At 35.4% G+C, this 26,291-nt stretch overlaps 1 protein-coding gene across 5 annotated transcripts in view; it reads left to right on the plus strand.

Annotated features, from left to right (window-relative positions):
- Positions 1-26,291, plus strand: part of CADPS2 (calcium dependent secretion activator 2) — a 276,456-nt gene that overhangs the window by 125,459 nt on the left and 124,706 nt on the right. For all 5 annotated transcript variants that reach the window (XM_026051658.1, XM_026051660.1, XM_026051659.1 and 2 more), the window contains exons 7-8: positions 12,675-12,786; positions 20,548-20,687. In XM_026051658.1, the coding sequence (XP_025907443.1) occupies positions 12,675-12,786; positions 20,548-20,687 (252 nt within the window). The remainder of the gene's footprint in view (positions 1-12,674; positions 12,787-20,547; positions 20,688-26,291) is intronic.

The raw sequence follows: 26,291 nt of genomic DNA on the forward strand, positions 1-26,291 counted from the left end.
TATTGCTGGCAATCCACCTAAAATGAGATTTTTTGCACATGAGATTTTTAAAGAGGGATAAAGAGATTGCAATTGTATAGCGCTGGACCTAGCTCTGCCTAGCTTGTCTTCCTACATTTTCTGTTATATCTTCTGAGGACAAATTCTCCTTAGGATTGAGCTTCTTAAGCAGTTTCTTTTACTGGATGAGTTTCACTTCTCTTATCTGTTACCTGTGGCTGTTGTTTCATTACAGGTAAGGGCAGTGAGGTGATCCAGAGATCCAATCTTGGAGATGATTGCCAGGCGAAATTATGCAGCATGCTGTGGTGCAGAGTCTTTTGGCATCCAAACTTATTTTTCTTTAAGGCATAGATAGATATGATGCATCATTTTAGGAAATTTAGAGAAGTGATGCTGTATCTGAATCACTAAGCAGTGCTTCTAGTAAGGTTATTTCAAAGGCTAATACTTCACAGACATAATTTAAGTTATCCAGGTGAGGAGGAAACAGGGTGTATGTTTCCCCGAATCTCAGAACTCCTGAGTTGACCTCTTCATGTTTCTACCTAGGGAACTCTTTCTTTCTCTGTTCCTGGCAATGTTGCTACTCTAGAAATAGCCTTCATCAGCACAGGATTTCCAACCATGAATACAGAGAGCAGTGCTGTGCCAACTCCTCTCAGTATTTTCTGTACTTGTCTTCTCTTCGGAACTGCAGTAACATGAGATTAGAATTTCTTCTAGCTTCCAAATTACATGAGGTAGGAATGAACATTTGAACTTGTCCAAATTCACCTTAATTTACCAGCTTATATTAGACATCTAGAGAAGACAGAAATAAATTCTACCCTAAATGTACAATTTTCTTTCCACTGGGAATACAGGTGACTAACTTAGATACAATGTCTGTGTTATGGGCATCTAAACTGGGTGAGATGAATATCAGCCATTTGAAATATCTCTAGTGCTTATCATTAAATTTAAGTAACTGCTTTTGCTGTAAAACAGTCTTGGAACCCTTTGAACCTTTTCATAATGGTTAATAAGAGCAAAGAAAAAGGTGTGTTACAGTGCTCCGCTGTGCATTTTTTTTTCTTCAGAGAAGGACATTTCCTATTGGTGTTAGCTCTTCCAAATGCTCAGCTTTTCTGAAATAATTGCATTCCATTGGGCTCTGCTTCCCTGGAGTCTTGCTCCTGTGACATAGGGACCACCAATCTTTACCATCTCCTTTTTCGTCTGTAGAAAAATAAGGTACAAAAAGATTTAGATGGTAAATTTTAGGTATTTTACTTCATACATGATTGGATGTATTAATTGCACATATCTAGCTGACTACAGTTGTTTGTTTGTAAATCAGACTTATCTGTATCAGAAACTTCATCTGAAAATACCTCAAATCAATAGTTGATTTAAGTAGCTGTTTTAAAGGTCGCCTAAAGTGACTTTTCCAGAATTGCAGAGAAACTTTATGGCACAAACAGTCCAGTTCAACAGGGAAGATTTTGACAATTTACCCAGTGATTTATCTATTGATTTCCTACCCTTTCTTGGACACTGATAAATGCAAATTCTCTTTAAATCCATCCTAACTGATAATTTTAGTTTCACTGCTGCATTGCTGCAGAGCAGTAAAGAGAGTATAGAGTTATCTCTGTGTGTGGCCTGAATTCTTCATCAATCTGAAATGAAATATTCCATAATAAAACTAAGAAATATAGACATAAGATGCTGCGGGGCAGTGTTTTGAATTGAAGTTGTACTTGTTTCCATTGAACTAAAATCACCTAATTTTGAAGATATAATGGTGAATAAACATACTAAAAATGCATCCGTACATATATTTATCTATAATATTGACTTAGAAAATAGTTGTAATTTTTACCACAACTGAATGTTGATGAAATATAGTATATATATAGAGAGAGAGAAATTATGGTCAAGCTAAACAGCTTTTTTAAATAAATATTTTAGAATTTTAGGAATGTCAATGGGGTAAAGATTATAACAGGAAAGGAAGTGTGCCTACTTTCATACACTAGGTTTGTTTAAGTTGTATAATGATTATATTATTTACTCCAAAATTCATCCTTACATCTTCAGTAGATAAATTGCATCATTACTTTAACTTTGTCATACTTTAGAATGTAATTTTTCTTTGCGTTGTTCTGATTGGGGCAATTCACAAAGTAGGGACTGAAGAAATTACCTTTTAAAAAAATTAGATGCTATGAGCAGATGTATGTCTGTCTAGTATCCAGCTGTGAAAGAGGAAAAAGAAAATTGCCAGCAGGAAATTATCTGATGTTTTCTGGCTCTGCAAAGAAAAGGATGAAAAAGAAAAGTATGCATTTATTGTAGGCAGTGTTCTGGATTAATGATGGAAGAGTTTAACAAAAGAGGTATGGATTCAGCTGAGAATTTACATGACAATTTAATACAGTTATTCTTGATGTCTGATCAATTGCTTTCTCCTTTATAGAAAGGAAATAATAGCTAATCAGCTCAAATATAAAGAGCAGTATAATATAACCAGGAAACCAGATTTCTAAAATAAATAAGTTTCTATGCTGTGTTTGACAGAACAATTGGTTGCTATTTTATTTTGCCTAAGAGATTTCCCCTTGCTCTTATTACCAAAAAAAAAAAAAAAAAAAAAAAAAAATCTACAGACTTTAATATTAAAAGCTATTTGAAACTTGAATGGATAATAACTTGAATAATCTAATATAATTGGTCTTATAATTGAGCAATGGTTGAACTACCTCACCTCCAGAGGTTCCTTCCAACCTAAATTTTCCTATGATTCTACAGTTAACTCCCCAAAATATTTTCTATGTCCTATCTGCATAAGGGATTTGTAAATAACACTGTTGTGAGAAGGGAATATTTACATATCTAGGCAACAATTATAGCATCGTGGAATGGAATAATTGGGGTGAGAACAGGAAAGAGATAATTAAAATTGGCTGTAATCTCCACTTGCTTTGGATAATAAAGATAATCCTTCTCCTGGCAGAACATTTTTTTTTCCTTTCTCCTCTGTAGTCTTTTTGATTATTTGGGTAATTCCTGGTCATTTTGAAAACGTTGAGGCCTAAAAATGCATGTTACCACAACACCATCCTCTACCACCTTCACTTCACTAACCAAGGCTCTGTAGCTACTGCTACAAATGTACGTAGTGTGTTGATGCAGCTTTGAACTGGAAGGCATTTAGTTGTGAATACTGTGGTGTTAGCCAAAGCCAATTAAATGCTGCTTAGAAGAAAAATGCATTGGATCAAGCTAACTGTCATATAAAAATAGCTACATGATGTCTGGATGGGTCAAAGTGAAGGCAGAGGCAGCTTACATCTGCCAGCAAAGTATTGTATAGATATATCTAGAGAGTTGGAAATCTGTCAAATAAGTTGAGGAGGGAGGGATTCCCTCAAATTTTACTGAGCAACTGAATGGATTTGAAGTTTTTCATTGAAGCATTCTTCACCTGCCTTGCCTTTGGAAAATGAACTGTCGAAACTTAATCGTTTTTGAGAATGATGATTTCAAGAATGCTTGATGAGAAAAACATTCCTTTAGTTTATCTTAAGTCTTGACATATTGGACTGGCCCATTTGTAAAATATACTGTGCTTAAGTCTTTGCTGGAAATGATTTTCGAAACTGTAGTTAGATTTGTTGTAAACAAAACAATAAAATTATAGTGGACATAATTTCTAAACATATGAACAGATGTAGTGCTTGGATCACAGGAAATTTTATGTTTTTATTCAGTTTTGGCTTTCTTCTGAGTGAAGAGAAAGTTTCAGGAAAAAACATTTAAAAGAATAGGGTTTGTTTGCTCAATCCACCAGGAGAAGAACAGACACTCAGAAGACTGTTGTTCACCACACTGAGTGGACTCTTTGCTGTCACTGTGTCATGAATACTCAGAGGTGGATGTCAGGGCATCCAATCTTGTAAGAATACCAAATATTCTAATGATCAGATAAAGAAAGAAAATTTATAGATGGTTTTTTTCTCCTCCTGATTTTTTAATAGCCTCTTTGCATATAAAGTGTGATTCCACAGATTAATGTATCTGTTTGAAAGCAATACCAGCAGATTGAGAGTAGGAGGACAACAGAAACAGAGGCAGAATAATGTGGACAGCTGATGAGAACAGTAGGAGTCGGAAAGAGGAGTGAAAGTAATTTCGGAATAAAAGGGAAGTGATATAATGGACAGATGGACTACTGAAGTTTTCATGTTTCTTTGCTGGCTCTTCCCCTGATAGACTATGCAGGTTCAGATAGGTCATCCTATTTGCGATCAGGTTTTCCATATCTTTAAAATGAGGTCACAACATCTTTCTTCTTCAAAAAAGCACTGTCAGTTCACCAACAGTGGTGCAACATTTTGAAAATCTTAAGTGTCACATGCATGCAAAATAACAAGAGAAAAAACAGATGCTGCAGTTTTTAAAAGTGTTGAGATGGATTCCTACTTCTCTTTCTCTGATTAAAAGCTTAATAAGTGTGCATATAGAAACTCTGAGAGGATAGTATGTCTTGTCTCCCTCACCAACCACTTCCTAGGTTTGAAAGTCAGTAGAGCCTGAAGTCTCTCATGGAGTCTTCAGATTGTGCACAACAAAGGTGCACAGGTTGCGCAAAGCTACTGTCAATCTTGCATACACTTGAAAACCTTCTCCTTGACTTGCCTTGTGTTCCTGCAATGTAGGTAGCAGATTCTTGGCTTGAGAAATGTGAGGTGTGAGAGCAAGACTAAGTAACAATTTATTCATACTCTTATGCTTGTAATGAAAATAGTTGCTCTAATGGCCTTCTGTAAATAGTGCTGGAGTGCACTTTTTTCAGTTTTCAGTGTAAAAAGACTAAATGACTGTTTTTACTTACTTGCTTATTATGCATTGAGCCTCTCTTTGGTTTTCCTTTTTATTATGCATTAGAATTTTTTTTGCTTTGAACAACAGCAATGCAGTTTTGTTATTTTACTCTTTGTATTTTTTTCAGATATTAATAATGTATGTTTAAAAGGAAATGCATGAATATGTCTAGTAAGTTAATAGTTCTATGAGAAATGGTTAGTGATTTAAAGCTTTGCTAATTCCCTTGTTTAAGACACAGTAATTAATTTTATGAAAAGTAAATCCCTAAAAATCCCAAGTAAACAGATTCCTAAATGAAAAAAACTCCAAATGATCGAATATATATCAAATATAGCATAAGAGAGCTAATGTTTTCTTTCTGTAGCCCAAATAAAAGTCAGATTCACAGCTGTCAGTTCTTCAGAATATGATTCCAAGAAAGGACCGTCAATACTTTATAGAAGAATTGCCTTTAAAACCTTTAATTTTGTGACTGAATCCACAGAGGGGGGAAAAAAAAAAAAAACTGTTCTTTCCCAGTCGCTGACTAGAGGGAGACTAGACTAAGCATTTAAGAAATGGAAAATTGGGATGCTTAGAGCAGTTTTTGCAGTTACAGGTGTTGAACACACAACTTTTCTGTGCAAGAAGTAATGAAAAGTCAGTTTCTTGGTTTCCAACAGGTGGTGTTTCATTTCCAACAGCTTATGCAAAAGTTCCCAAGCCACATATAGAAACAGCTGAAGAGAGGAGGACTACACACGAGGAATGTTCTTTGCAAAGGCAGACTATGCTTAGACATTTCTGGGCAGAATTACATTATATTATTAGGTCCAAGAGTTATCCAAATTCTGAATGCCACTGCCTGAACATTTTTATAAGTGCAGAGCTACTGTTGCCGTAGGAAAGATTGCTGCTTCTTCTGGGGATGTGATGACTTCCTAGTAGATGACCTGCCTCCAACATCTACCATCTTCCTCCTGACAGCAACAGCACCCACATTACTTTATTGTGAGGGTGTTAGCAGGTGAAATTTAGAAGTGGTGACTGCTGTAAAAGGAAGAGTCTGGAGGGAAGTAGGGTGTTTCCAGAGGGAAACAGATGTGCCTCTTGCTACTGCAAGGAACAGGAGGGGTCTGTATGTTTGGGAGGGAGCAGGTAAAGGCTGGACCTACCTGTTGAGCTACTGTCACACAGTAGGAAGAAATGAAAACCGTGATGCAAAACTTAAAGAAGGCAGCTAGCAGAGCAATGAACTCTAGTTTTGGCTCCAAAAAGGGGTAGCAATGATCTGTAGAAAAATCAAGTTCTCTTGTTGCAAAATTATTTAGACTTGGTATTTTTCAGGAAAAAAAAAAACCAACAGTATTAAACCTAAATTTCTAGATGTTTGTTTAAAGTAATAAATGTTATAGCATTGTCCCCCATGTAAGACTCAAGATTTATTATGAGAAATTTGAGAGGGATATTTTCTGCTGTTTCCAGTAAACAGATGTGTTCTGAAATGAATTAGAAAAATAAATTTGTTTAAGAAAGATTCTGTGACATAATGATAAATCTTACCTGAAATAATATCCAGATTCTTGCTAGTAGTGGGATTATCCAGGGACTCTTTTGCAATGAAAGGAAATAACCTTTGCAAATAGACGCTGCCAGTAATTATGGTGTCAGCTCCAAGTTCCTCTGTGCAAACACGGTAAAAAGAATGTAGCTTAAATTGGAAGTTGATCAATCTTCAAATAAGCCCAGTTTCTATCATGAAGAGAATTTGTAGCCCAAAAATATTACGTACAGAGGAAAACAATGTAGCAAAAAAAAGAGAGAGACAGAACATGGAACGTCTTTTATAAATTTCAAGTTAGTGTTTTCTGCCTGTACTGCAGCTGGCAACTGGGAATACATTGAGAGCATTTAGCACAGAAATACTGCGGTATTAGCACATAAATTACTGCATCCCTTGACTAGTTTGCAACAAGATTTTAAAAAATAGACATTAATCATATTTCTTAATTTAATATCAATCCTGCATGAGATCCACATTTACAGTCTTGAAAAAAAAAATTAGTAAGTCCTGTCCAGTTATCCAAAATCGTTCACACGAGTAAAAATCATTGGACATATATCCATAAATTAAGAACTGCTCTGAGTGTGTAAGAGTGGCAACTAACATGCTACTGTCTCAATAGCCCTAAAACTTAAAGCTTAATAGATCAGAAGGAGACTTCTCTGGACCATAGATGAATTACTAGCTGGAAATTTCAAAGGTAGCAGTGGGCATTGGAACTTGGTAGATGAAAAAATACCAAAATATGAAAAATATCTTTTGTAAAATAAGTTTGTTTTTTTCCCCCCCCACAGGTAAGTACCTAGAACTTGATCATCAGTTACTGATATTGACAGTTGGTAATATTAAAGATAAAAATAATTTTATATTAATATGGAAAATTCTTGACTGTCAGAGAGTCAAATTAATTCTTGCTTATGTCAGGTATATTAAAAATCCTTTTTTTCCCCCTCAGGTCATGAGCATTTCATTCATTGCTTGAGCTAGCTATCCTGTCACAGAGCAAAAATGAGTCGGTCATTTTCTGAGTTTCTGACATGCATGAGTCCAAGTGGCATAAGTGGCTCAGATTGACCTGTCAGTTCTCATGCAACTTCAGAGTGGAGCCTTTTTTAGTTATTTTGTTGCAGATATCTGAAATCGTAAAAAGGATTTTAAAGGACCATATCAGTGAGATGAAACATCTTTAGCCCATTTCCTAATGAAAGGGAATACACTAGAAAGAAGGGGAAAAAATAAAAAAAAAAAAAAATCTTTTTTAAAGCATTATTTATATGTCTATTGCTTTGAAAATCATAGTTTGCATTAGAAACTGTTAGTATTCCTGTATTGTAAACCACCTGAGGGATGTTTTTTGACAGATAGGTAATGATTTTTCAGCTTACATCTGCCCTGCCACTGTGTCAAGACCTGGCTGAGTAGCTGGTTCAATTGCTTACATATATTTGGTAGTCCAGACTTGTGTTGGTACAACTATAAAGCAGCACTGATGTTTACATTTATCAATTATTGAAGATGTACTACTCACTGTAAATGGCACTTCAAAAAATGAATCTGATATTCTACCCAGTTTTCCTCCTCACTCTTTTTTCCATAATTCTATATCTCCATAACAGAGCAAACTCAAAATAAATTATCTGCAACATAATTTGACCTAAACTGGATCAAAATAGTGCTTTCAATTTTCTTCTTTTCTATTTTCACATAAAATCAAGTGAGATGTTGTTGCCATATTTATTGTCACAAAGTCAGTTATGGTGGTGATCCATGTTTGCCCTCCTCATAGATGCATTGGCTTCTGTTTTCACATGTTCACTCTAGTCCAGCTATACTGAAGCATTTACTGAGCCATTAGTGACCAACCCCCCAAAAAAGTGAAGCCAGCAAAAGTCAAATACTACAAAACTGAGTAGAAAAGTATTACTAATCTGTCTTGATTGTTTTCTTAGCTTCATGACTTGATAAATTATGTCTGCATTAAAGCTCAGGAGTTCACTGTATTACAGAGAAAGACAAACTGAATTTGTGCTGGTGCTTGCAAGGTCCCATCATAGGGTTTTTGAACTTTATTGTGCAAGTTATTTGTATACTGCCTCATGGGCCTTCAAAGATCTTACATGCTAGCAGTGTAGGAGAAATATTATTCCTAGGTCATTAAATAATGTTACCAATTTCCAATTTTACCAAGGATTTTTGAATTCATTCCCTTAGAAATTGGTTTAGAGATTGTTTTCCTTATTTATAAAAACTGCTTCATATGACTTGAAGTAAAATCTTGCATTTCTATTACAATGTAGTGCAATGGAAGAAGGGATTCCAAACCTTACCCGTTTTTGTAAGGGGGGGGGGGAAGCCAATTTTTGCTTTGCTTCCAGTTCCAATCTATCAGAAAACCACATCTCTTCACAGAGGTTGTAGTGAGGTGCTGGTCAATCTCTTCTCCAAAATACCTACCAAACATAGGACAAGGCCTCAAGTTGCACCAGGGGAGTTTCTGGTTAAATATCTGGAAAAATTCCTACACAGAAAGAGTAGTCAAGCATCGTAACAGGCTGCCTTAGGAAGTGGCAGAGACACCATCCCTGGCAGTGTTCAAGAAACATATTGATGAGGCACTTAAGGACATGATTTAGCAGGCATAGGCTTGCAGTTGGACTCAATGATCTTGAAGATCTTTTCCAACCATAGTAATTCTATGATTCTTCATCCTCCCCAGTGCACAAAACAAAGCATCTGAATACCTTCCAACAGTTGCAGCAAGCCCTGCTTGCTTTGGTGCTCTGCATGTTGATGAGAATAGTAAAAACACAACAAATTCTAACTAGTTCAGAAATGAGGGGGAAACTATTTCCTCACACTCAAAAAATAGTATGCAAAGCAATTTTCCATCAGTGTTTAAACTGAGTGCTAGTGAAGTAGGTTGTCATAATTTTTTGTTCAATGATACAGAATAGTAGCTAGATGGGAATAAAGTTCAGCAGCCCTTTTCTGTAGTTGCAGGACTAAACTGACCAGAGAGGGCCAGATAGAAGATTACTGACTTTGCCAAGGAATCATTTCTATTGGGAAAGCCTAATAGAAAAAGAAAAAAAGGAGAGGTGGTGGTAGAATAATCTTTAAAGTAGATAGCTGTTTTTCCCCCCGTAACCCCAATATAGACACATATTATCATCTCCCCAGCCTGAATGATTGAAACTATGGTTAGCTCTCCATTTTATTTCTTTTTATTTTTTTCCTTCCAGTATTTCTGTTTAAAGGTCCTTTATAGCCTTTTGTTTGTCCATATGTCTTTTCAAAGATATGTCTTTTCAAAGAAATATCTTTTTATATATCTTTTCAAAGAAGGTAGATGCATTTTCAGAATTTGGAAAGAACAATCTAATAGCTTTTTCTTTGTTGTTACTAACACCCCAAAGCTGCATGCATATGAAATTTGCCACTGTAATAGGATGTAGCATTTTCGTCTTCAAAGGTTCTTTGTGCTAACTGTGAAATCAGTTCACTTTGATTTCTTAAAGATAAATGTAGAAAGAGAGTTTCAGGATAGATGTTGGTATGTTTATGTTTAAAGAACTATGTGTATTTTTCAGATAAAGATAAAATGTCAAAGTTTATTAAGCATTCTGGTAACTTAGTCTTTAACATAACTAAAAGTTTTCATATTAAATGAATCTGTGTTTTGTTGCTGACAGGGTGGGAATTTTGTTTATTTTTAGTTTTTTTTAGGAAAAGAGACAGTTTATAATAAAATCATGTGGAAGATTGTAATTGTTAGACTTTTCCGATAAATAACAGAAGGATTTCAAATATTAAAGATAATGATGAAAACTTACTGGTTTTGCATGTGTTGCAAATTTTTGAGGGGAGAGGCATTTTTCATTTGTGCTTTTTTTTTGAGATTTATACTGTTTCCTCCTTTTCCTCTTTCTCCTTTCTTCCCCTCATCCTTCCTCCTTTCTACTGCTACTCTGTCTCATAATTCAATTCCAGTTTTTGAAGAAAAGATCATGGATTAATGACTTAATCATATTTAATAAAGTCACTAAGCTTCTTCAGCGGTACACTTCATTATCCCTCTAGAAATGTGGGTTTTTTTGTGAGGGAAATTGTATTTTTGCTGATGAAAGAATGTGCAACTGTACTATTTTAAGTGCCGCATAAGAAATACTACTTTTCACTCCCAAGGGATGTAGAAAACAAGACAATGACAAAGGTATTCTTGCCATTTGAGGGCATGCCATGACATGATGAAAAAGATACTGGTTCATGTTTGAACATTTTGCAGGATTTTTAGAAACTTGGCTGTTCTGCCACAGGGGATCCTTTATTTATCCATCACTAAGTTGAACTGTGGGCTTGAATGGCCTTTCCTGGCAATAAGGAGTGAGGAAAGAGTAGGAACTGGTTTGCTCCCTCCTGCTGTGAGCAGCTTAATTTTTGTGTGTCCCTGCCTCCATATATGCCTGAGGGGTTAGACATCCAGGAAAAGTTTCAATGATAGGCAAACCTCAAAAGGAGAAGGAGAAAAAAAAAAAAAAAAGATAGAGTTAGGCTTGTTTGTTTCTAACAAAAAAAAGTTTTCATTTTTTTTTTCTTATTTGGAAACAATAAGGTCTTCAGTTAAGCTGTTAAAAAGTTATGCAATCATATGACTAATACTACATCCCTCATATGGTGATTGACTTTAAAATGTGTGGATCAGAAAGACATTTCTGGGGAAAACAGTATTGTCTCCAGTGAAAATGCCAGAGTGTGACCTCTATCCTAAAATAAGTAGATATAAAAACAAATATGCCTAGTAGTTTAACTTTTAAAGAAAATATTCTGGTGTTTCTACTCCAGGGAGGCGAAGTGAAAATTAGAGCAGGAAATCTTAACATTTTAATAGTTATCAATACATATATTTGACAGAATACAAATGTACTTTGGAAGAAAAATGTTAAATTTTGAGAAAGCAGGTGTATGTAATTACATCAGAACATAAGATATATAAGCTGGAAAAAGAAATTTCAGTAATGATGATCAGGATTTGCATTGTGTGTGAACTAACTATATCCAGTATCTCCCAAGTCCATTGTTCATCTCAGTAATAATAATTTAACAGTTATATCTGCTTTATTGCATTTAACAACCATAACATAAATTGTCATAAACTTATTTTTTGTGAATGAGACATCTAGGCAATTATTTTTTTTTTACATTTAAATTTTTGCAAACAGGAAAAAATAAATTTCAACAAACAAAATGCAAATCGTGAGATAGGGTTGTCATGATAATTCAGTTACTTTGTAGCTTTATTAGTGATTTGCATTTAGTATTCCTAAAATTCCTAAAATTGAAAGGTTAATTCTTTTAAATGTAAATTTTACTTATAGGTGTTTGTGTAATAGTTGAAAGCTGTGTAATAGTTGAAAGCTGCCAGATCTTCAGCACCAATATTATTTGATTTCAGAACAGTTAAGTTTGTTACAAAATTGGATAGCTGATGGAGGAATGAATGCTCTACTCAATCCATCCCTTATTTTGAACCACTCAGTAGATGTTGAATACCTGGTATCCTGTATATTCATGGTACAATCCTTTCAGTGTGGCGTTTTGCTTTTCCTAAGGCAAAAGTCTACTAGTGGGCACTGACAGTTCAGAATATAGCCCACCTAGAGAGTAAAGCCATTATTTTTACTATGTTTCATTCTGAACTGACAAAACAATAATACAAATTGTGAACTGTTGATAGCAACAGTGGTCTTATGGGCTAGTCTAGAGCTGGGAGTTTCATTTTATGCTATATTTTCTGACTTCTGCTTCAGTAATTGACTAATAATGACATGCATAATAATAAGCTACATTTAAATATGTATCATAGTGATAACATGTAAAGGTTTTTTGCTTATTTATTTATATATTTATTTATTTATTTTGCTTTCTTGTTTGGTTCCATTTTCCCCCATGAGGATATAATTTCATCCCTTTGAAAGTGTATGGACAATTTTTGATTATAAAAGTCATACTAATAACCTGATTTGTTTTATCATAAATAAAACTATTTTTCCCATATAGATGTTTAGTTTTGATGATCAAAAATGTACCTTTTTTCACTTCTTTACCCTGCACCCTTCCCTCCCCAGCCAAAAAATAATTTGGAGTTATGTCCTTCCTAAGAGTGAAATAATTTGTATACTATGCAAAAGATTACGGTCCTGTCTGTGTGAAATTTTCCCTCTACCCTTATTAAATTTTCTTATTTTGTTTACTGCAGATGGGGAACTCAAGGAGATTTCACTACTACTCACCCTCGTCCTGTCGTCAAAGTAAAACTCTTTACAGAAAGCACTGGGGTTTTGGCACTTGAAGATAAAGAACTAGGAAGAGTGAGTATTATGTGTAGAAAATGTCAGTATTGATATAACATGCTGTGAAATGGGATAAGGCATTCACTACAGCACTAGCTCTACTGCAGCTGTATAAAACATTGTTTTTTTCTTTTAGAAGTAATTATTCTCAATGTTTGAAACTTGATGTGCTGACTGATATTACCTTTCAGAAATGTGTATCACAGATTCATGATGCTTGCCTTGTTTTAAAACTTCTTTTAATTGCTAGATGAACTTCTGCTACTTTTTGATGTTTAAAGTAGGAGTGAGGTGGGAGGGAGTGAGACCTGGAGGATAATAAATATAGTGAGGAATAGGAGGAATGGAAGGAAGGACAAGACTGGTGCAAGAGTGAAGAGACACGAGGAGTGATGGAAAGAGTTTGCAGACCAAGTTCCAAGAGTAAGACTTCTTACTCTTCTACTGAATGAATGTTCTAAAATTCTTCCTTTCAAAGTGTTAAGTATGGGGCATAGCTCAGATTTTAGAATTCAATTCTCTATTCATAGTTATTTCTCATTCAGGTGTGGACAGCTTATTAATAAAAGCGGGCTCTTCCCCACTTTGTGTCCTCCAGCTGCCAGTAGATATGCAAAGATTCTTCTACATATTAGGTCACTTCATTTAATGTCAGGATTTACTGACACTATGCATTTTCTTGCTGCTCATGTTCTTCTGAGAAACCTCAAAGGTCACTTGGTTGTGTTGCCAAGGCAGAGCTGGTATCTGCATGGGGAAAAGCTCACAGGAATAAGGAGGGAGTTGGACAGGGAAGGCCATGGAAGATGTAGCCAAGGAGCTATAGGGACACCTCTGTCACAGAGATGAGTAGCCTGCCTTCAGTAATATCTGCATTCAGAACAATGAAAAAAGATGGAGGAATGATCCTGGAAAAAGTTGTCTTAATAGCATGGTGCTATTAAAATCCAGAGAGTTTAAGAATCACATATATTAACACAATCCTATTGCTCTGTAGCACAAAACTAGCGAAGTTTAGGTGAAGGCTTTGGGAAGGCTTTGGACTGCTTTATTACACTGCAGCATATGTGAGCATCTAGGACAGAAGGTGAGAAAGGCTTTACAGAATTTTTAAAGAATTGAAATATTTTGGTGTAAAATATTAAACTTGACTTTCAACTTAACTGTATTCTGTGGTCTCAGATATTTTGTTTTGTCAACAGACATATTTTTTCCCTTGATTTTTCTCCTTTCCAACTCCAGGACTTTCGTATTTCCAACTCCAGACCTTATCTGCATTTAGCACCTTCTGCTTTCAAGACATTCAGGTTGTCCTTGTGACAGGAGATAGTTCTTATTGTGTTAGTTCTCTGACATTGCTCTCATAAGTAAATAAATAAATAAATAAATACATAAAAGGTTCAGTTGTGAATGCAAAGACAAAAGATCTGCGTATTGACAAGGGTGTTCTTCCCATTCCTTGTAAATCTCTTTGAGGGTCTTTAAATGAAAAGTAAACCTTCCCACCCCAAAAAAGTGGAGAAATGTGCTGCTTAGGAAGGGAAAGAGTATTATTTGGGTTAGAGATCTGCAGAATGGGAGCTTCTTGGGTAACAAGTTGTCTTTGTACAGACCGGCATACAATGACTGAAGGAATTTAAGTACTAGAAATTGAAACAGAGTACAGCTGTGAAGCTAAGTTTGTTCTAATGAGAAAATAAACGCTCAGACTTGGTTTAATTACATATTTTTGCATTGCATGTCACAATTCCTATGAGGCTGACACTGCTCAGACCCCTTCAGTGATAATATGCATTCATAAATTCAAAAGGCAAAACTGGTAGAAATGTGTTTGTGTGCGCAGCAGGTGAGGACACATGAGAAGATGCATTCAGAGCTTGGAGTGAATATTACTGAAAACCTGAAACCTGGCAGTTTCTGAAATTCCCACTCTGATGGAAGTGCTCATCATCCTGGCAGCGATCCTGTCTCCTTCCTGACACCGCTTTTCCTTGTTCAGTGCTTTGTGTATGAAGATGTTCAAACCTAGTAATTCAAAGTGACAACCATTGTGCTTGTTTAACACATGTGAATACAATGTGAGAACAGCAGGTGGTGTTTGATTAGTGATACTTTTTGAATATAGGAATAGCTCAGTCTTCTTGCACTGATTATTCAATTAAAAGAAAACTATTGTCTTCCACTCTGCTTGTCACAATCATCAGCAGCCAACAGTAATTAGCTTTCTGGTTATTTTTTTCCCCACTGGTGCTCTTATTCCGAATTTGATTTAAAGACGTGATAAAACAGCTTACTGTCTTGGTATCCACACTTACATGGCTGTCTGGTTTCTGAATGCTGACAGCACCAGGCATATCGTTTATATGCTGTGCTGTGTTCGACAAGCTTCTGAGAGCTTGAGACGATTTTGTACTGTGAATATGTTAATTTAAAGCCTGCCATCAGGGGAAATGTGTTTCTCCATCACATTTTGAAATGATTGAGGTTTTGCAGGTCTGGGTTTTTCTATCTTTTTCAAGTTCGGGAAACGATAATGCATTGCTTTTTTTTCCTCTCTCTCTCCTCCTCCTCACTCTCTCTTATCCCCTGAGTGGTCTGCCTATCAGCACCATATTATGTCTGGCTTAGTGTTATTGTTTCCACGCTAAGAGGGGTTTTCTCAATATCTCCGCTGAGAATGTCTTTCTTTAGAAATTCTTAACATATTTTTCACTCAGGCTTGCTCTCTCTTAGATTTGAGAAAGAGGCTGTTTGGGAAGCACTTAGACAACACTTACCAACTGCTAAAATCAATTAAAGGAAATGTTCAGGTGGCAGCATCAGCAGATGCCTATTGATTGCATAAATTACAAAGTCTTCTTAGCTCTTTCTCGAAAACAGTGTTTTAGATAGCTCTGTCACTATATGCTGTCTTTTGCTAGTTTGGGGGATTTTAAAACAGCTTTTATAAGAATGTTGTATTAATGTTCCAGCTATAATACAATCAGAGCTGGAAAGTAAGAGATTGCTCAGCAGGTGAGACCATGGAGGCTGGGTGCTCCTTCGTGAGCATTCTCCAGGATGCTCTCCGAGACAGTTTTTTTTTTCTTTTTTTCCTTTTTCAGTCTTTCCCTTCAATCTTACTCTCTTGTTTTACCTTATTTCCATTTGCTGTGGGGACAGTGAGTCTACAGTGAGTCAAGCCCAACAGACTCAGATGCAAAGCTATGATAACCTGCTACTGGGACATTTGGAGAAGGAGCTGGCATAACTCTAACCAGCTCCAAACTTCCAAATTATGCAAGAAGGTTCATAGATAGAAGAGCAAAAAGCAGTGTCACCTAAGTAACTGAAAGTGTGGCCAGAATTGCTCAAACATTAAAGGCTTCCTACATTGTCATCAGGCATCTACTTCCTACTCCAAATCAGCTTTAGTAACTTTTAATTTGTAATTTTAAAATCAGTGAAACAGAATGTATTTGACTAGGAAATTTTCCTGTGTTCTTCACTTAGGCAATGACTAGCAGCGCATGTCAGTATTGCTCCATTTGCCAGTTAGTTGTGCCAAGTAATAATGGATGTTTATTTCATAACATAAAATTTGCCTGTCGTCTCTACTTGCACTGGCCTCATTTATCTTTTTGAATCACTACATTTTTAAGCGTGAAAGGATAAATCTTCTATAGAATGAATTATTAGTCTTGTTGCTTGATGAAAGCTCCTAGAAAATATAAGTGGCAACATTTGGTCTTACATGGAGGGCACTCATTGGTTTTCTTAGGTTTAAATATTCATAATTTGAGGCAGAAAAAGTGCCTTGTCTAGAACACACGAGTTGACGAATTTGGTTTCTGCAGTTCGTTCTGGTGCTTCTTACGTAACCCTGAGTATATTTTTTATTCTAAGCAGAGCTGGCAATGATGCTTATAATTAAGGCCATCTGATACATTTGCTTGTAACTTAGCCAGACCTTAGCTGTTCAGGCTGGAAATCTTCATTCTAGGCCAGAAATAAGATAAAAAGAAAATATGCTGTTTTATCAGTGATAAAAAGTAATCGTTTTTAGCACCCTTTGTGCATTGACACGGCCCATAAAGCATGGGAACTTCCTCTGTCCCCTAAAGCACCTGACATTCCTACTGAGAACTGTGTAATTTGAAGAAAGGACTGGAAGACACTTGAACAACGTATGGAGTTGTGTGTAGATGTTCAGGCAGCAAGGAAATATAGGATGTAGGATGACACAGATCAGAGTTACCTTCCTGAGCTTAACTTTGAACTTCAGCTGGTGGCTTCTTGTGTGGACTGGGTCCCCCTACCCTAATGGAACAAGTCCCCAAGGCAGCGGGGGCAGCCCCCATGGGCACTGGGCCCATGGGCCATGTCTACAGTCCCCATGAGGACTGGAGACACATGATAGCACAGAACTGTGGTGGGACTGGAGCTGAGACCCAGCAGCCTTGTTGAGATGGGGCCAGGCTGAGCAGAATGAGGCTGGGCTGGATGAAGCAGGGCCTGGATATGGTCATGCACTTTTTGCCCCCATCTTTGTTGAGGGTGATCTGCTTTCTGAGGACAACTTTTTTTGAGAAAGGAAAAGATTGTCAAAGAGATTTCTTTTTTTTTTCTTTTTTCTTCAGGGTATTTTGTAAGGTATTTATTGGCCATTTGTAATTAAAAATGTTTTGAGAATTCGCACAAGTGCATAAAATACACTGTTCTATAATATTTAAGATTTTTTGTTTATTTTACATCTACTTAAGGAGAGGCATAAAGAAGTGAACTTGCCACTGTTTCAACTGAAGTGTGAGCTGAGGCAATGGGATACTAGATACAACTGGACAATCATTTTTTATTGTGAGATGATTGAATTTACTGATTTATCTGAAATCACAGTATACCGAGATTACTCGTATACTTTAAATAAACTGAGTCAATACAGTTCACAGCAGCTATGTTTTTCATGTCCTATTCTGATCATGAATAGAATGTTATAACTTGAATATTATCTGTAAGATTACTTGTTTCGAACACAGTCCTAGACTAAGAGCTTATTGTTTACTACTTTGCTACTGAATAATCTGCTATAATGGTACTCACAAGTATAAGAACAATAAATAACAAAATAAAGAAAGAAATTCATTCAGTGCTTCATAGTGTAGCAGAAATTCAGTGAAATACTTTTACAAGTACTAGGAATAGTAAAAGAATATCCTCTGAGTTAGTCTTTTATCCACCAAAGAAGACCCAAGTAGACACCCTTTTATTTTTGAAAGTAGATTATAGGATTCCACCTAGAAGATTAAAATTCATTAAACAATGTTGAAAGGAAATGAGACAAAACAGCCTAGGATGTTCCTCCATGAACAGTGAGGATGACAGTGCACAACACTGTCTTATGATGAGTAAAAAAATATTTCTAATGCATATTTCAGTAGTTTTTTCTCCTTCTCAAGTTTACACAATGTTTGGGCTTTGTTGATTTTAGTGAAGGGTACACATTGTGCCACCCGATAAAAATGATTTGTGATGATTCCTGCTGCCTACTTGCTAGATTTAAGGGTATTGCAGAAATAATTAATGCCTATAGAATGCTATGTGTGCCTGAGTGTGTGTATACTGCTAAAAATGTTTGATTTTCTTGTAAATGCAGTTTGCATAAGCTACATATTTTCAGCTCACATTGCTCATAGATGGAAGAAATGACAAAATATAAGGCAAATATAAGAGTGCATATTTAATAAGCACTTCTGCCAGGTACTTATTCGTTGTAGAGGTTTGAAAACAAAACTACAAAATACTTCTTTAAAAATTCAGACAAGGAACTGTCGTGAAGTTATGAATTAATTATGCACTTGTCTGTTTATATTTTCATCAACATTCTAAAAATTCAAAAAGTTGACAGGAGAAAGATGTCATTTGAGATTCATGACAAGTAATAAGCGGTTTCAGAAAAACAGCCATTGCAGCTTGTAACAAGGGGAAAAAAAATGTAATATTACTGATAATTCTCTATGAATTATCAAGTGATTAAATGCAAAGAATGACTAATAATTCTGTTTATATAATCTTGCATTTAAAAAGATAAATAAATTAAAAGTCATTTTCTGTTTGATGCTTCAGAACTGAAAGATTCCTATATTCATAGTGATTTAGCCTGTTTTAAGTGATGGCTTTTACACAAAATGAAAATTATCTTGTTTCTTGGGGTGGAGGGAATAAGCTTGGTTATAAATAAGTTAGGTATGCATTTATTAAAAAGGAACATCAAAAGTAAATATGATTTAGAAAAGCCTGTTTGTATCATGTTTTCTACTATCTCTTTAAAAGGGACTTAAGCTACTCAGTAGTTCTGACAGGTTATTTCTCGCGCTGGAGTTAATAAACTTGCACACTTGAAAAGTGGCAATGCATCATATTTCTCTGCTTCTCAAGACCTCCTGATATTGGCACATATTTCTGCCAAACACGGAGGCGAGAAACTCAAGATGTTCGGCTTATGTCATCTTTCGCTTGATTAGATCTGAATGACACTATTGCAATATTTTTAGCTAAATACTATCCTTTTGATTTATGCTTGCTTGGAGATTCTTCTTCAAGTCCTTCATTTAACTTTCCCAATAGCACAGAGGTGAATGAATATGTTATGTATTATACATAAGGCCACAAGATACATACTATATATATGGAATTAATTACTGGTTAACTTAATTTTAGGTTACAGGAAATAAGAAACATTAAGAATATTGAGGTATTTTGCATGTGTGTTTTGTTATTTTTAAGTACTGTCTGTGAAAACAGTAATCTAGAACTCTTCAATGCAATATAAGTTTCCAAAGTAGCATATTTATCATTTGCAATCTAAATTGTGGCAAGAATATTGTCCATAGTAAGAATTAAGAGGAACTATATTTCAGCAGCATTTAACAGATGAACTTGTTAGTGTGGGAAGAATTTTATTAAATAGTCATGCTCTTAATTGTTTGAACTACACATGAAAAGGCTTTTTGGATGGGAGATAAATTAAAACTTTAAAATTAATAGCAATCAAAAAGTACAGTTTAACTAGTATAGTTGCTACTACTTAAGTGATTTGGGTAATTTGACTGGTATCTATTGAAATATGTTATAAATAAATATTTTAAGTTCAGTAATTTTTGTCATATGTCTGTCTATCACTGTAAATATAACAATATGGTTGTTTTACTATGCATGTGAACTGTGCATAGTATCATGCTTTTATTATATTTCATTTTCTAGCAAAGTTATTTTGAAATTAATCATTGATTTCTGTGACTCACTGTAATTGGTTTTTATCAATACTATAGATGGAATAATGAAGTTATTAAGAAGATATTTTGGTTTTAATCACTCAGACAATGTCGGTGCTGCGGGGGCTTTATGTTGTATTGTACTGTGGTGCATAGTTTCAGTAGTGAGTTTCTAGTAGGATACAAAGCATTCTAAAATTATAGGCTCTTGTTTAGTTCTACATGATCATTTTCAGGTGTTAGGAGTGTGCCTCAGTGTTAATTCAGAAAAAAAAGTAATAGAGGAGAATATTTATTGACTCATAATATGAAAGTCTGCATTTGTAAGAAAATTTCATTTTGAAAACTTCTGTGTTACAATATTTGAGTCAAATGCTTTTTTAGACCAGAGAAAACTTGTCAGCCTGCTCTCAAACTGGAGGAGATGCAACAAAATCTTAGCTGATTAGATTCTAAATAGATTGTGTCATTAAAGACCAGAAGATTTATCTGTATCAGTTGAGTAAATTTTTTATTTTGCAACTTCTAGGTAGTGTTATATCCAACATCCAATAGCTCAAAGTCTCCTGATCTGCATAAAATGATAGTCCCCAAAAACAGCCAGGACAGTGACTTGAAAATTAAACTGGCAGTGAGAATGGATAAGCCACCACACATGAAGCACTGTGGGTAAGTATCCATTTTCTGCATGTCTGTGTTTTATTATTCTGTCCAACTGTGCCTGTCTTTAACCATATTTGGCCATAAAATGATGTTCAAAAGCAATATAAAACTGTACAACAGTGGAGTTTGTTGTGTTATATCTTTGTTTCATGGAGTTTGCAATAGTCAGAAATTCAATTCAATTCAGATGATGCGTAAAGATAGATGATGAGCTAACCTGAGATGCAAAAGTATTAGTGTCATTTAGAGGACTGGTTTTGAATGCTAGAATTTATAGACCTTAATGAATAAATAAATAAAGCAAGAACTTGCTATTTAGGAAAAGCATATATTATCGTATTTATGTATATAATTAGTTATAAATATGTAAAATATGTAGAGTTAAAATTAGTTGGGCTGAAATTTCTGAGGTACTTTTTTCAGCCCTCATTTTGTTTTAGAAAGCTTAGACGTGACTGATCAAGATTTTAACAGTGGAACTTTGCTGGAGATGTGTGATTGGTAACTAGGAGACATGAGGAAGAGAGGAACCAGACAGGGAGAAGAACTGGAAGTTCCCCTGGTGTTAGGAGATTGGGACTGAAATTAGAAGGTTTAGGACTGCAAATACCAGGATAAAGAAAATGGGATAACATGGCAGGAGTATGCAAGAAGACAGGGTTGAAACAAGCTGGAAGGGATGGAGAGGATGAAGAAAGGAAAGGAAAGTGTCCATCTGCCCTACATCATAATGTTCTCCAGGTCATTGATGTCCTGGTCATTGATTCACAGTCACCAGTCACCTCTGGACTGCTAGTTATGGCACTAGGTCAGATACCCTAAAAGTTCAATTATCTTAGTGTCTTAAACCTTAAAGTTTTGTTACTTCAGTTCTCCCCTTAGAGCGTGACAATAATCCTCCCTGCTAATCTCATGGACATGTGAAGGTGAGTCTTGGGAAGCCATCTAAGGGGAGCAGTTACTGCTATGCCACTTGACCCATGGTTTATATGCTCTGACCATTGGCATTATTGAGATCTCAGGTTCTGCAGCCTTCTGGTAAAGCAAAATTAGATAGAAAAGCAGATAGCTTGATTCTGTATATAAGGCAGAGTTTACATAGCATGCAATGAAACAGATCATTAAAGAAAACAAATAGTTGAGGAGCTGGAAACCAACTTATGCTTACTGTCCTTATTTCTGGAAGTAGCCGGAAGGTTTTTATTTTATTTAATTTTAGCATGTAGTCACAGATTTAAGCGCGGTGTCATAATGTAAATAGAAAAGGGGCAAATTGAAGTGATGCAAGTATCCTTACTTCTGGAATTTTGTTATGTTTGAGAATTGTATTTTAAAATCGTAATAGCACACCTTTAATGTAGTGTCAGGAAAATTATTCCAGTTAAGTTTTTATTCGATTTTACTTTTCAGAAACCTCTCCAGCTTTTTGTATGTGTCTCATCTTTGAACTAGCTAACTTGTATTTTCTACATAGTATTGAGTTATCAACCATAAAAGATTCAAATTGAGCTCATAGTGAAGGAAGGCAGTCTGTTGTTGGATTTGGGTAACAACTTTCATCTGACAATCTGAAAACATATTTCAAACTGAATTACAATTTTACCATGTAACCGATTGCAGTAAAAGACTTTTTTGTAGACTAATGTTCTAGCATTAAACGTATATATATAAAAGTAGATTTATTTTTTGTCAAAATATTTTGTATTCTTCAGTGGGCAGAACCCACAGACCCAAGCGGATTGTGGATTTACAGTTTTATTGAGTTGTCTGATAGCATAGCCTAGTGGTTACTAAAGGGTATCATTTCTATGGCTTTCATAAATAAATAAATTAATTAATTAAATTAAACAGGAATATTGATTTTTTTCCTTTTCAAATAATTTACTTTAAATGATTAGCAATCTATAATAGTCATATCTAAAAATAAATACTAACGAAATAAAATTCTTCTTTTTCAAGCTTATGCTCTATAAAATTAAAGCATGTATTGGATCTATGTGAAGTGATTTTTCCTTCACACATTTCGATTATTATTTTATGGCTGCTTTTTCAGAATATAAAGATCAAAATAAATTTGCTAAGCTTTTAAAATGCTTTCTGTCTTGCACAATTGGAAGTGACTGCATGAAAAGTGTTGAAGTGTTCTTAGGAAGGCATTTATAATATAGCTGAATATAGCCCCTGGATCCTATATATATATATGACTGAAATCACACATTTCTCCTCCTTCTGCTCTAGTTTCAGAACTAAAGATCTGTTAAACTAATGCCTTGAATAAGTCTCTAAGATGCAGAGTTATAGGACAAATCTCCTTTCTCTTTTATGACACTCTCACCCACTACTAAGAGTTCATCAAAGGAGGAAGGTGAGCGTAATTGTCTGTTTTATAGATGAGTAAAATGAAGCACAAGGAATGAATAGGGACCGTCCAAGGTCACACACACAGTTCAGTGTCAGAGCTGACAATAGAACTAGGGTCCACTAGTTTCTCTGTGGATTGTGGTGTGTGTCTATCACCTGGATGAATGGTTGTCATAGTTTCTAACAAGCGTTTAAGTCAGGTAAGAGGAGTCTCATGGACACAGAAGTTAGGCAGAACAATGATGTTGCTAGTTCTTCAGTGCTGCTGATCCATGGCCACGTGGCAAAGAAAGGCAGGAGGAGGAATAGAATTGGCTTTGTAATATGGAGCCATGTCATTTGAAGGCTGATCTGAAGATGAGGTCTGTTTCCAGTATCATTATGTTCAGAGAAGTGTGCAAGGTGACTGGAGAGATGAATCTATTTCAGGTCTGAGTTACTCTTACAAAGTTAGGTGTTAAGAATGCAATCACACTTCTCTCAGCAAGCACAGTGTGTGCTCTTTCATACAGAGACTTTTGTGTTGAATATAGGGTATCTAGACACGGCTTCAGACCTTCCTCTGGGTGGAAATGGGTATTTCAGAGCAATTCTACACAATTTGTTATAGCTAGAGTCTCACCCACACTAAAATGTTCAAACAGAAAACAACTTTCAGACAAGCTAAAACATCAAGTAAAAATTTTCTTAGAAGCAGTGCTTCAAAGGGAAGTATATGTATACAGCATCTTTGAAAATCCGCTCCCACAGCTTTTATGATATGGAATACACTCCATAGATATGTTCAATTATTATAATTTTGTATTAGACACAAATTTTTACATTAGTTTTCAATTATTACTGAAAATATCTTTTTCATCAATAGAGAGTATAACCTTATTTTCGTTTTTTTGATCAGAAAACGAGAGGGGACACGGAGAAATATCAGTTGATATTTTTCACTTGTTATGAACAGCATGAATCAAATTTTAAGATAAGGAGACTTTTATCGAACTATAGCATGTTTGCACTTTCTATATCTGTTTCTAATGTTTGATCTGTCTTGCCAAGTTTGTGCACAGTAAGTTGAAACCATGAAGTCAGTATATTAGCACCATCTAGCTTTCTCTTCGTTGCTATTGCACTTCTTGTTCCCCCCCTCCTTTTTTTTTTTACTATATGCAGTTTTATTCAAAGCCTTTTCTTGTCCTGTCATAGGAATGGTAGATAACCTGGACTGGAAGTATTAATATGAAAATAAACTCAATCATAAAAAGGAAGTGTTCAGATTATTATTATTATGTGCATGTTTTTTGCAATTATTACTCATGCAAAATTTTTAGCATCTTCCAAAAAAACAGAGTTCTAATCTGAATTTTGGTATTTCGCTTATTCTGTGATGTGTGATTCACTACTGTACCTGTTTCTCTGAGATGTTGACATATTGTACTTGCTGATCTTTGCCTGCAGTGAAAAGAGCATGACATGGACATGAGCAAAAAAAAAATGTGAATGATATGTGGTTATAGCAGATATTTTTGCCTCATGCTCAGTATAGCACTGCTATTTCTTGTTTATGTTACATTTACTCCTTAATTAGCACTAGAGTTAAGTTTGACCACAAATAGATATTTGAATCACAGCAGGGATTGTCTACTGCAGTTTGCAGTGTCAGACTTTCCAGTATTGTCAGATGACCTGTAATCCACGTACAAAGGGGAGATTATTAAATCACCTTTGTGCCAAGAAGGATGGTTCCTCTGCCCCTCATTCCTCATGTGTGGATTAAGGATGAAGGAAGCCCTCAGTCTTCATCAGAGTCTTGATACCCTAACCATACAACCAAAAAAGAAGCTGACATTTCCTGAGATTATCTCAGTTGTTAGTTTGTGGCATCTTTTTATTATCATGTTGAAACGTGGCAGGACGTGCTGTAGTACTAGCTATACTGCTGTACTTTTCCTATTGTTACCTATTAAAAAAAAAGAGAGAAAATAGATGCTTGTCACTGATAATCAGGAAGAGAAGACAGTCTTTAATTTCAGTAGTAACTTTGAGACAGTTGCTGACCCTAAAGACCCAAGATTCTGAAGCATAAATATATGAGCACTCTTTTTCTACTTACTTCCTGCTAAGTTTCTAATTTGAATCCCAGCACAGAGAAAATCCAAGCTTTTCTGATTCATGGAAAATGCACTTGAATGGAACTAGTTAGTGAAATCTTTGAGTAGCCTCTGGAATTGTTATTTTTAATACTGGATATACTTTTTATGAGCATAGTGGTCACTGGCCTATGGCAGAATTTTTAAGTTTCTGTATGAAGTTAAAAGATTTAATGCAAGATGATAAAAATGAGAATATGGTCTGAGTGCTTGACTGTTGACAGGGACAGTAAAAACAAAATTTGAGCTGTGCCAGTGTCAAATTAACAGTTGGGTTTGTCACATTTCCTTCTGAACCAGAACTTTTTATTAAAGAGGAGATGCAGGAAAGAGTTAGAACTTCTTGGATGTGAGAAGGATAAAAATGTATGTGTCGAGCCTGTGGGCAGAAAGGAAGGGCAGACTGTAGAAGCTTTTATTGTCCCTTTTCACCACAATATTTAGGTTAACGTTAACATAGCTCCAGGAAAAAGAAACAAAAACCAAAACAAACACAACCTTACAGAAAAGATAATACAAACAAACATTAAATATATGTACAAATTTAAGACAATCCTGAAATGGAGTTAAAAAAAGCTAGAAGTAGTTTTTTGAAGTTATTACAGATTTGTAAGCTAATTGATTTTAGAAAATAGAGCAGTTCATACACTTCTCTCTTCCACAAATCATAGGCAGGTGGCACCAGAGCTAATATGATTTCACATTCAATTCTATCTCCGCAACAAAATTCTATCTCCCCAACAACAGAAAAAATATAATATGCAGTATTTTTGGGAGGGGAAGAGAATGGAGTAAACACAACCTGATGATTCTTGAATGTGTTATAAAAGACAAAACGTTTTACTTCAGACACCTATTACTTTTCATTATTATTTTATGTCTTTACTAAGACATATGTCTCCATGTTATCACTTCACTGTGACAAAAGGCAGCTCACTTGAAAGTTCTGGGTATACATTGCTGATGTGACAGTTTTTAGCCTATGTGATTCTACCTATGGTCAGTTTTCTTCTTACACATGTCTGTGTTTATGGCATGACATGACTGTGGGTAGTTGATCACAGGAGCTGCTCCTGTGAACAACCTTCTGGGCTAACCGTGGCAGACT

This window comes from Nothoprocta perdicaria, unplaced genomic scaffold, assembly GCF_003342845.1.
Source record: "Nothoprocta perdicaria isolate Ctin4 unplaced genomic scaffold, notPer1 scaffold_79, whole genome shotgun sequence".
Classification (NCBI taxonomy): domain Eukaryota; kingdom Metazoa; phylum Chordata; class Aves; order Tinamiformes; family Tinamidae; genus Nothoprocta; species Nothoprocta perdicaria.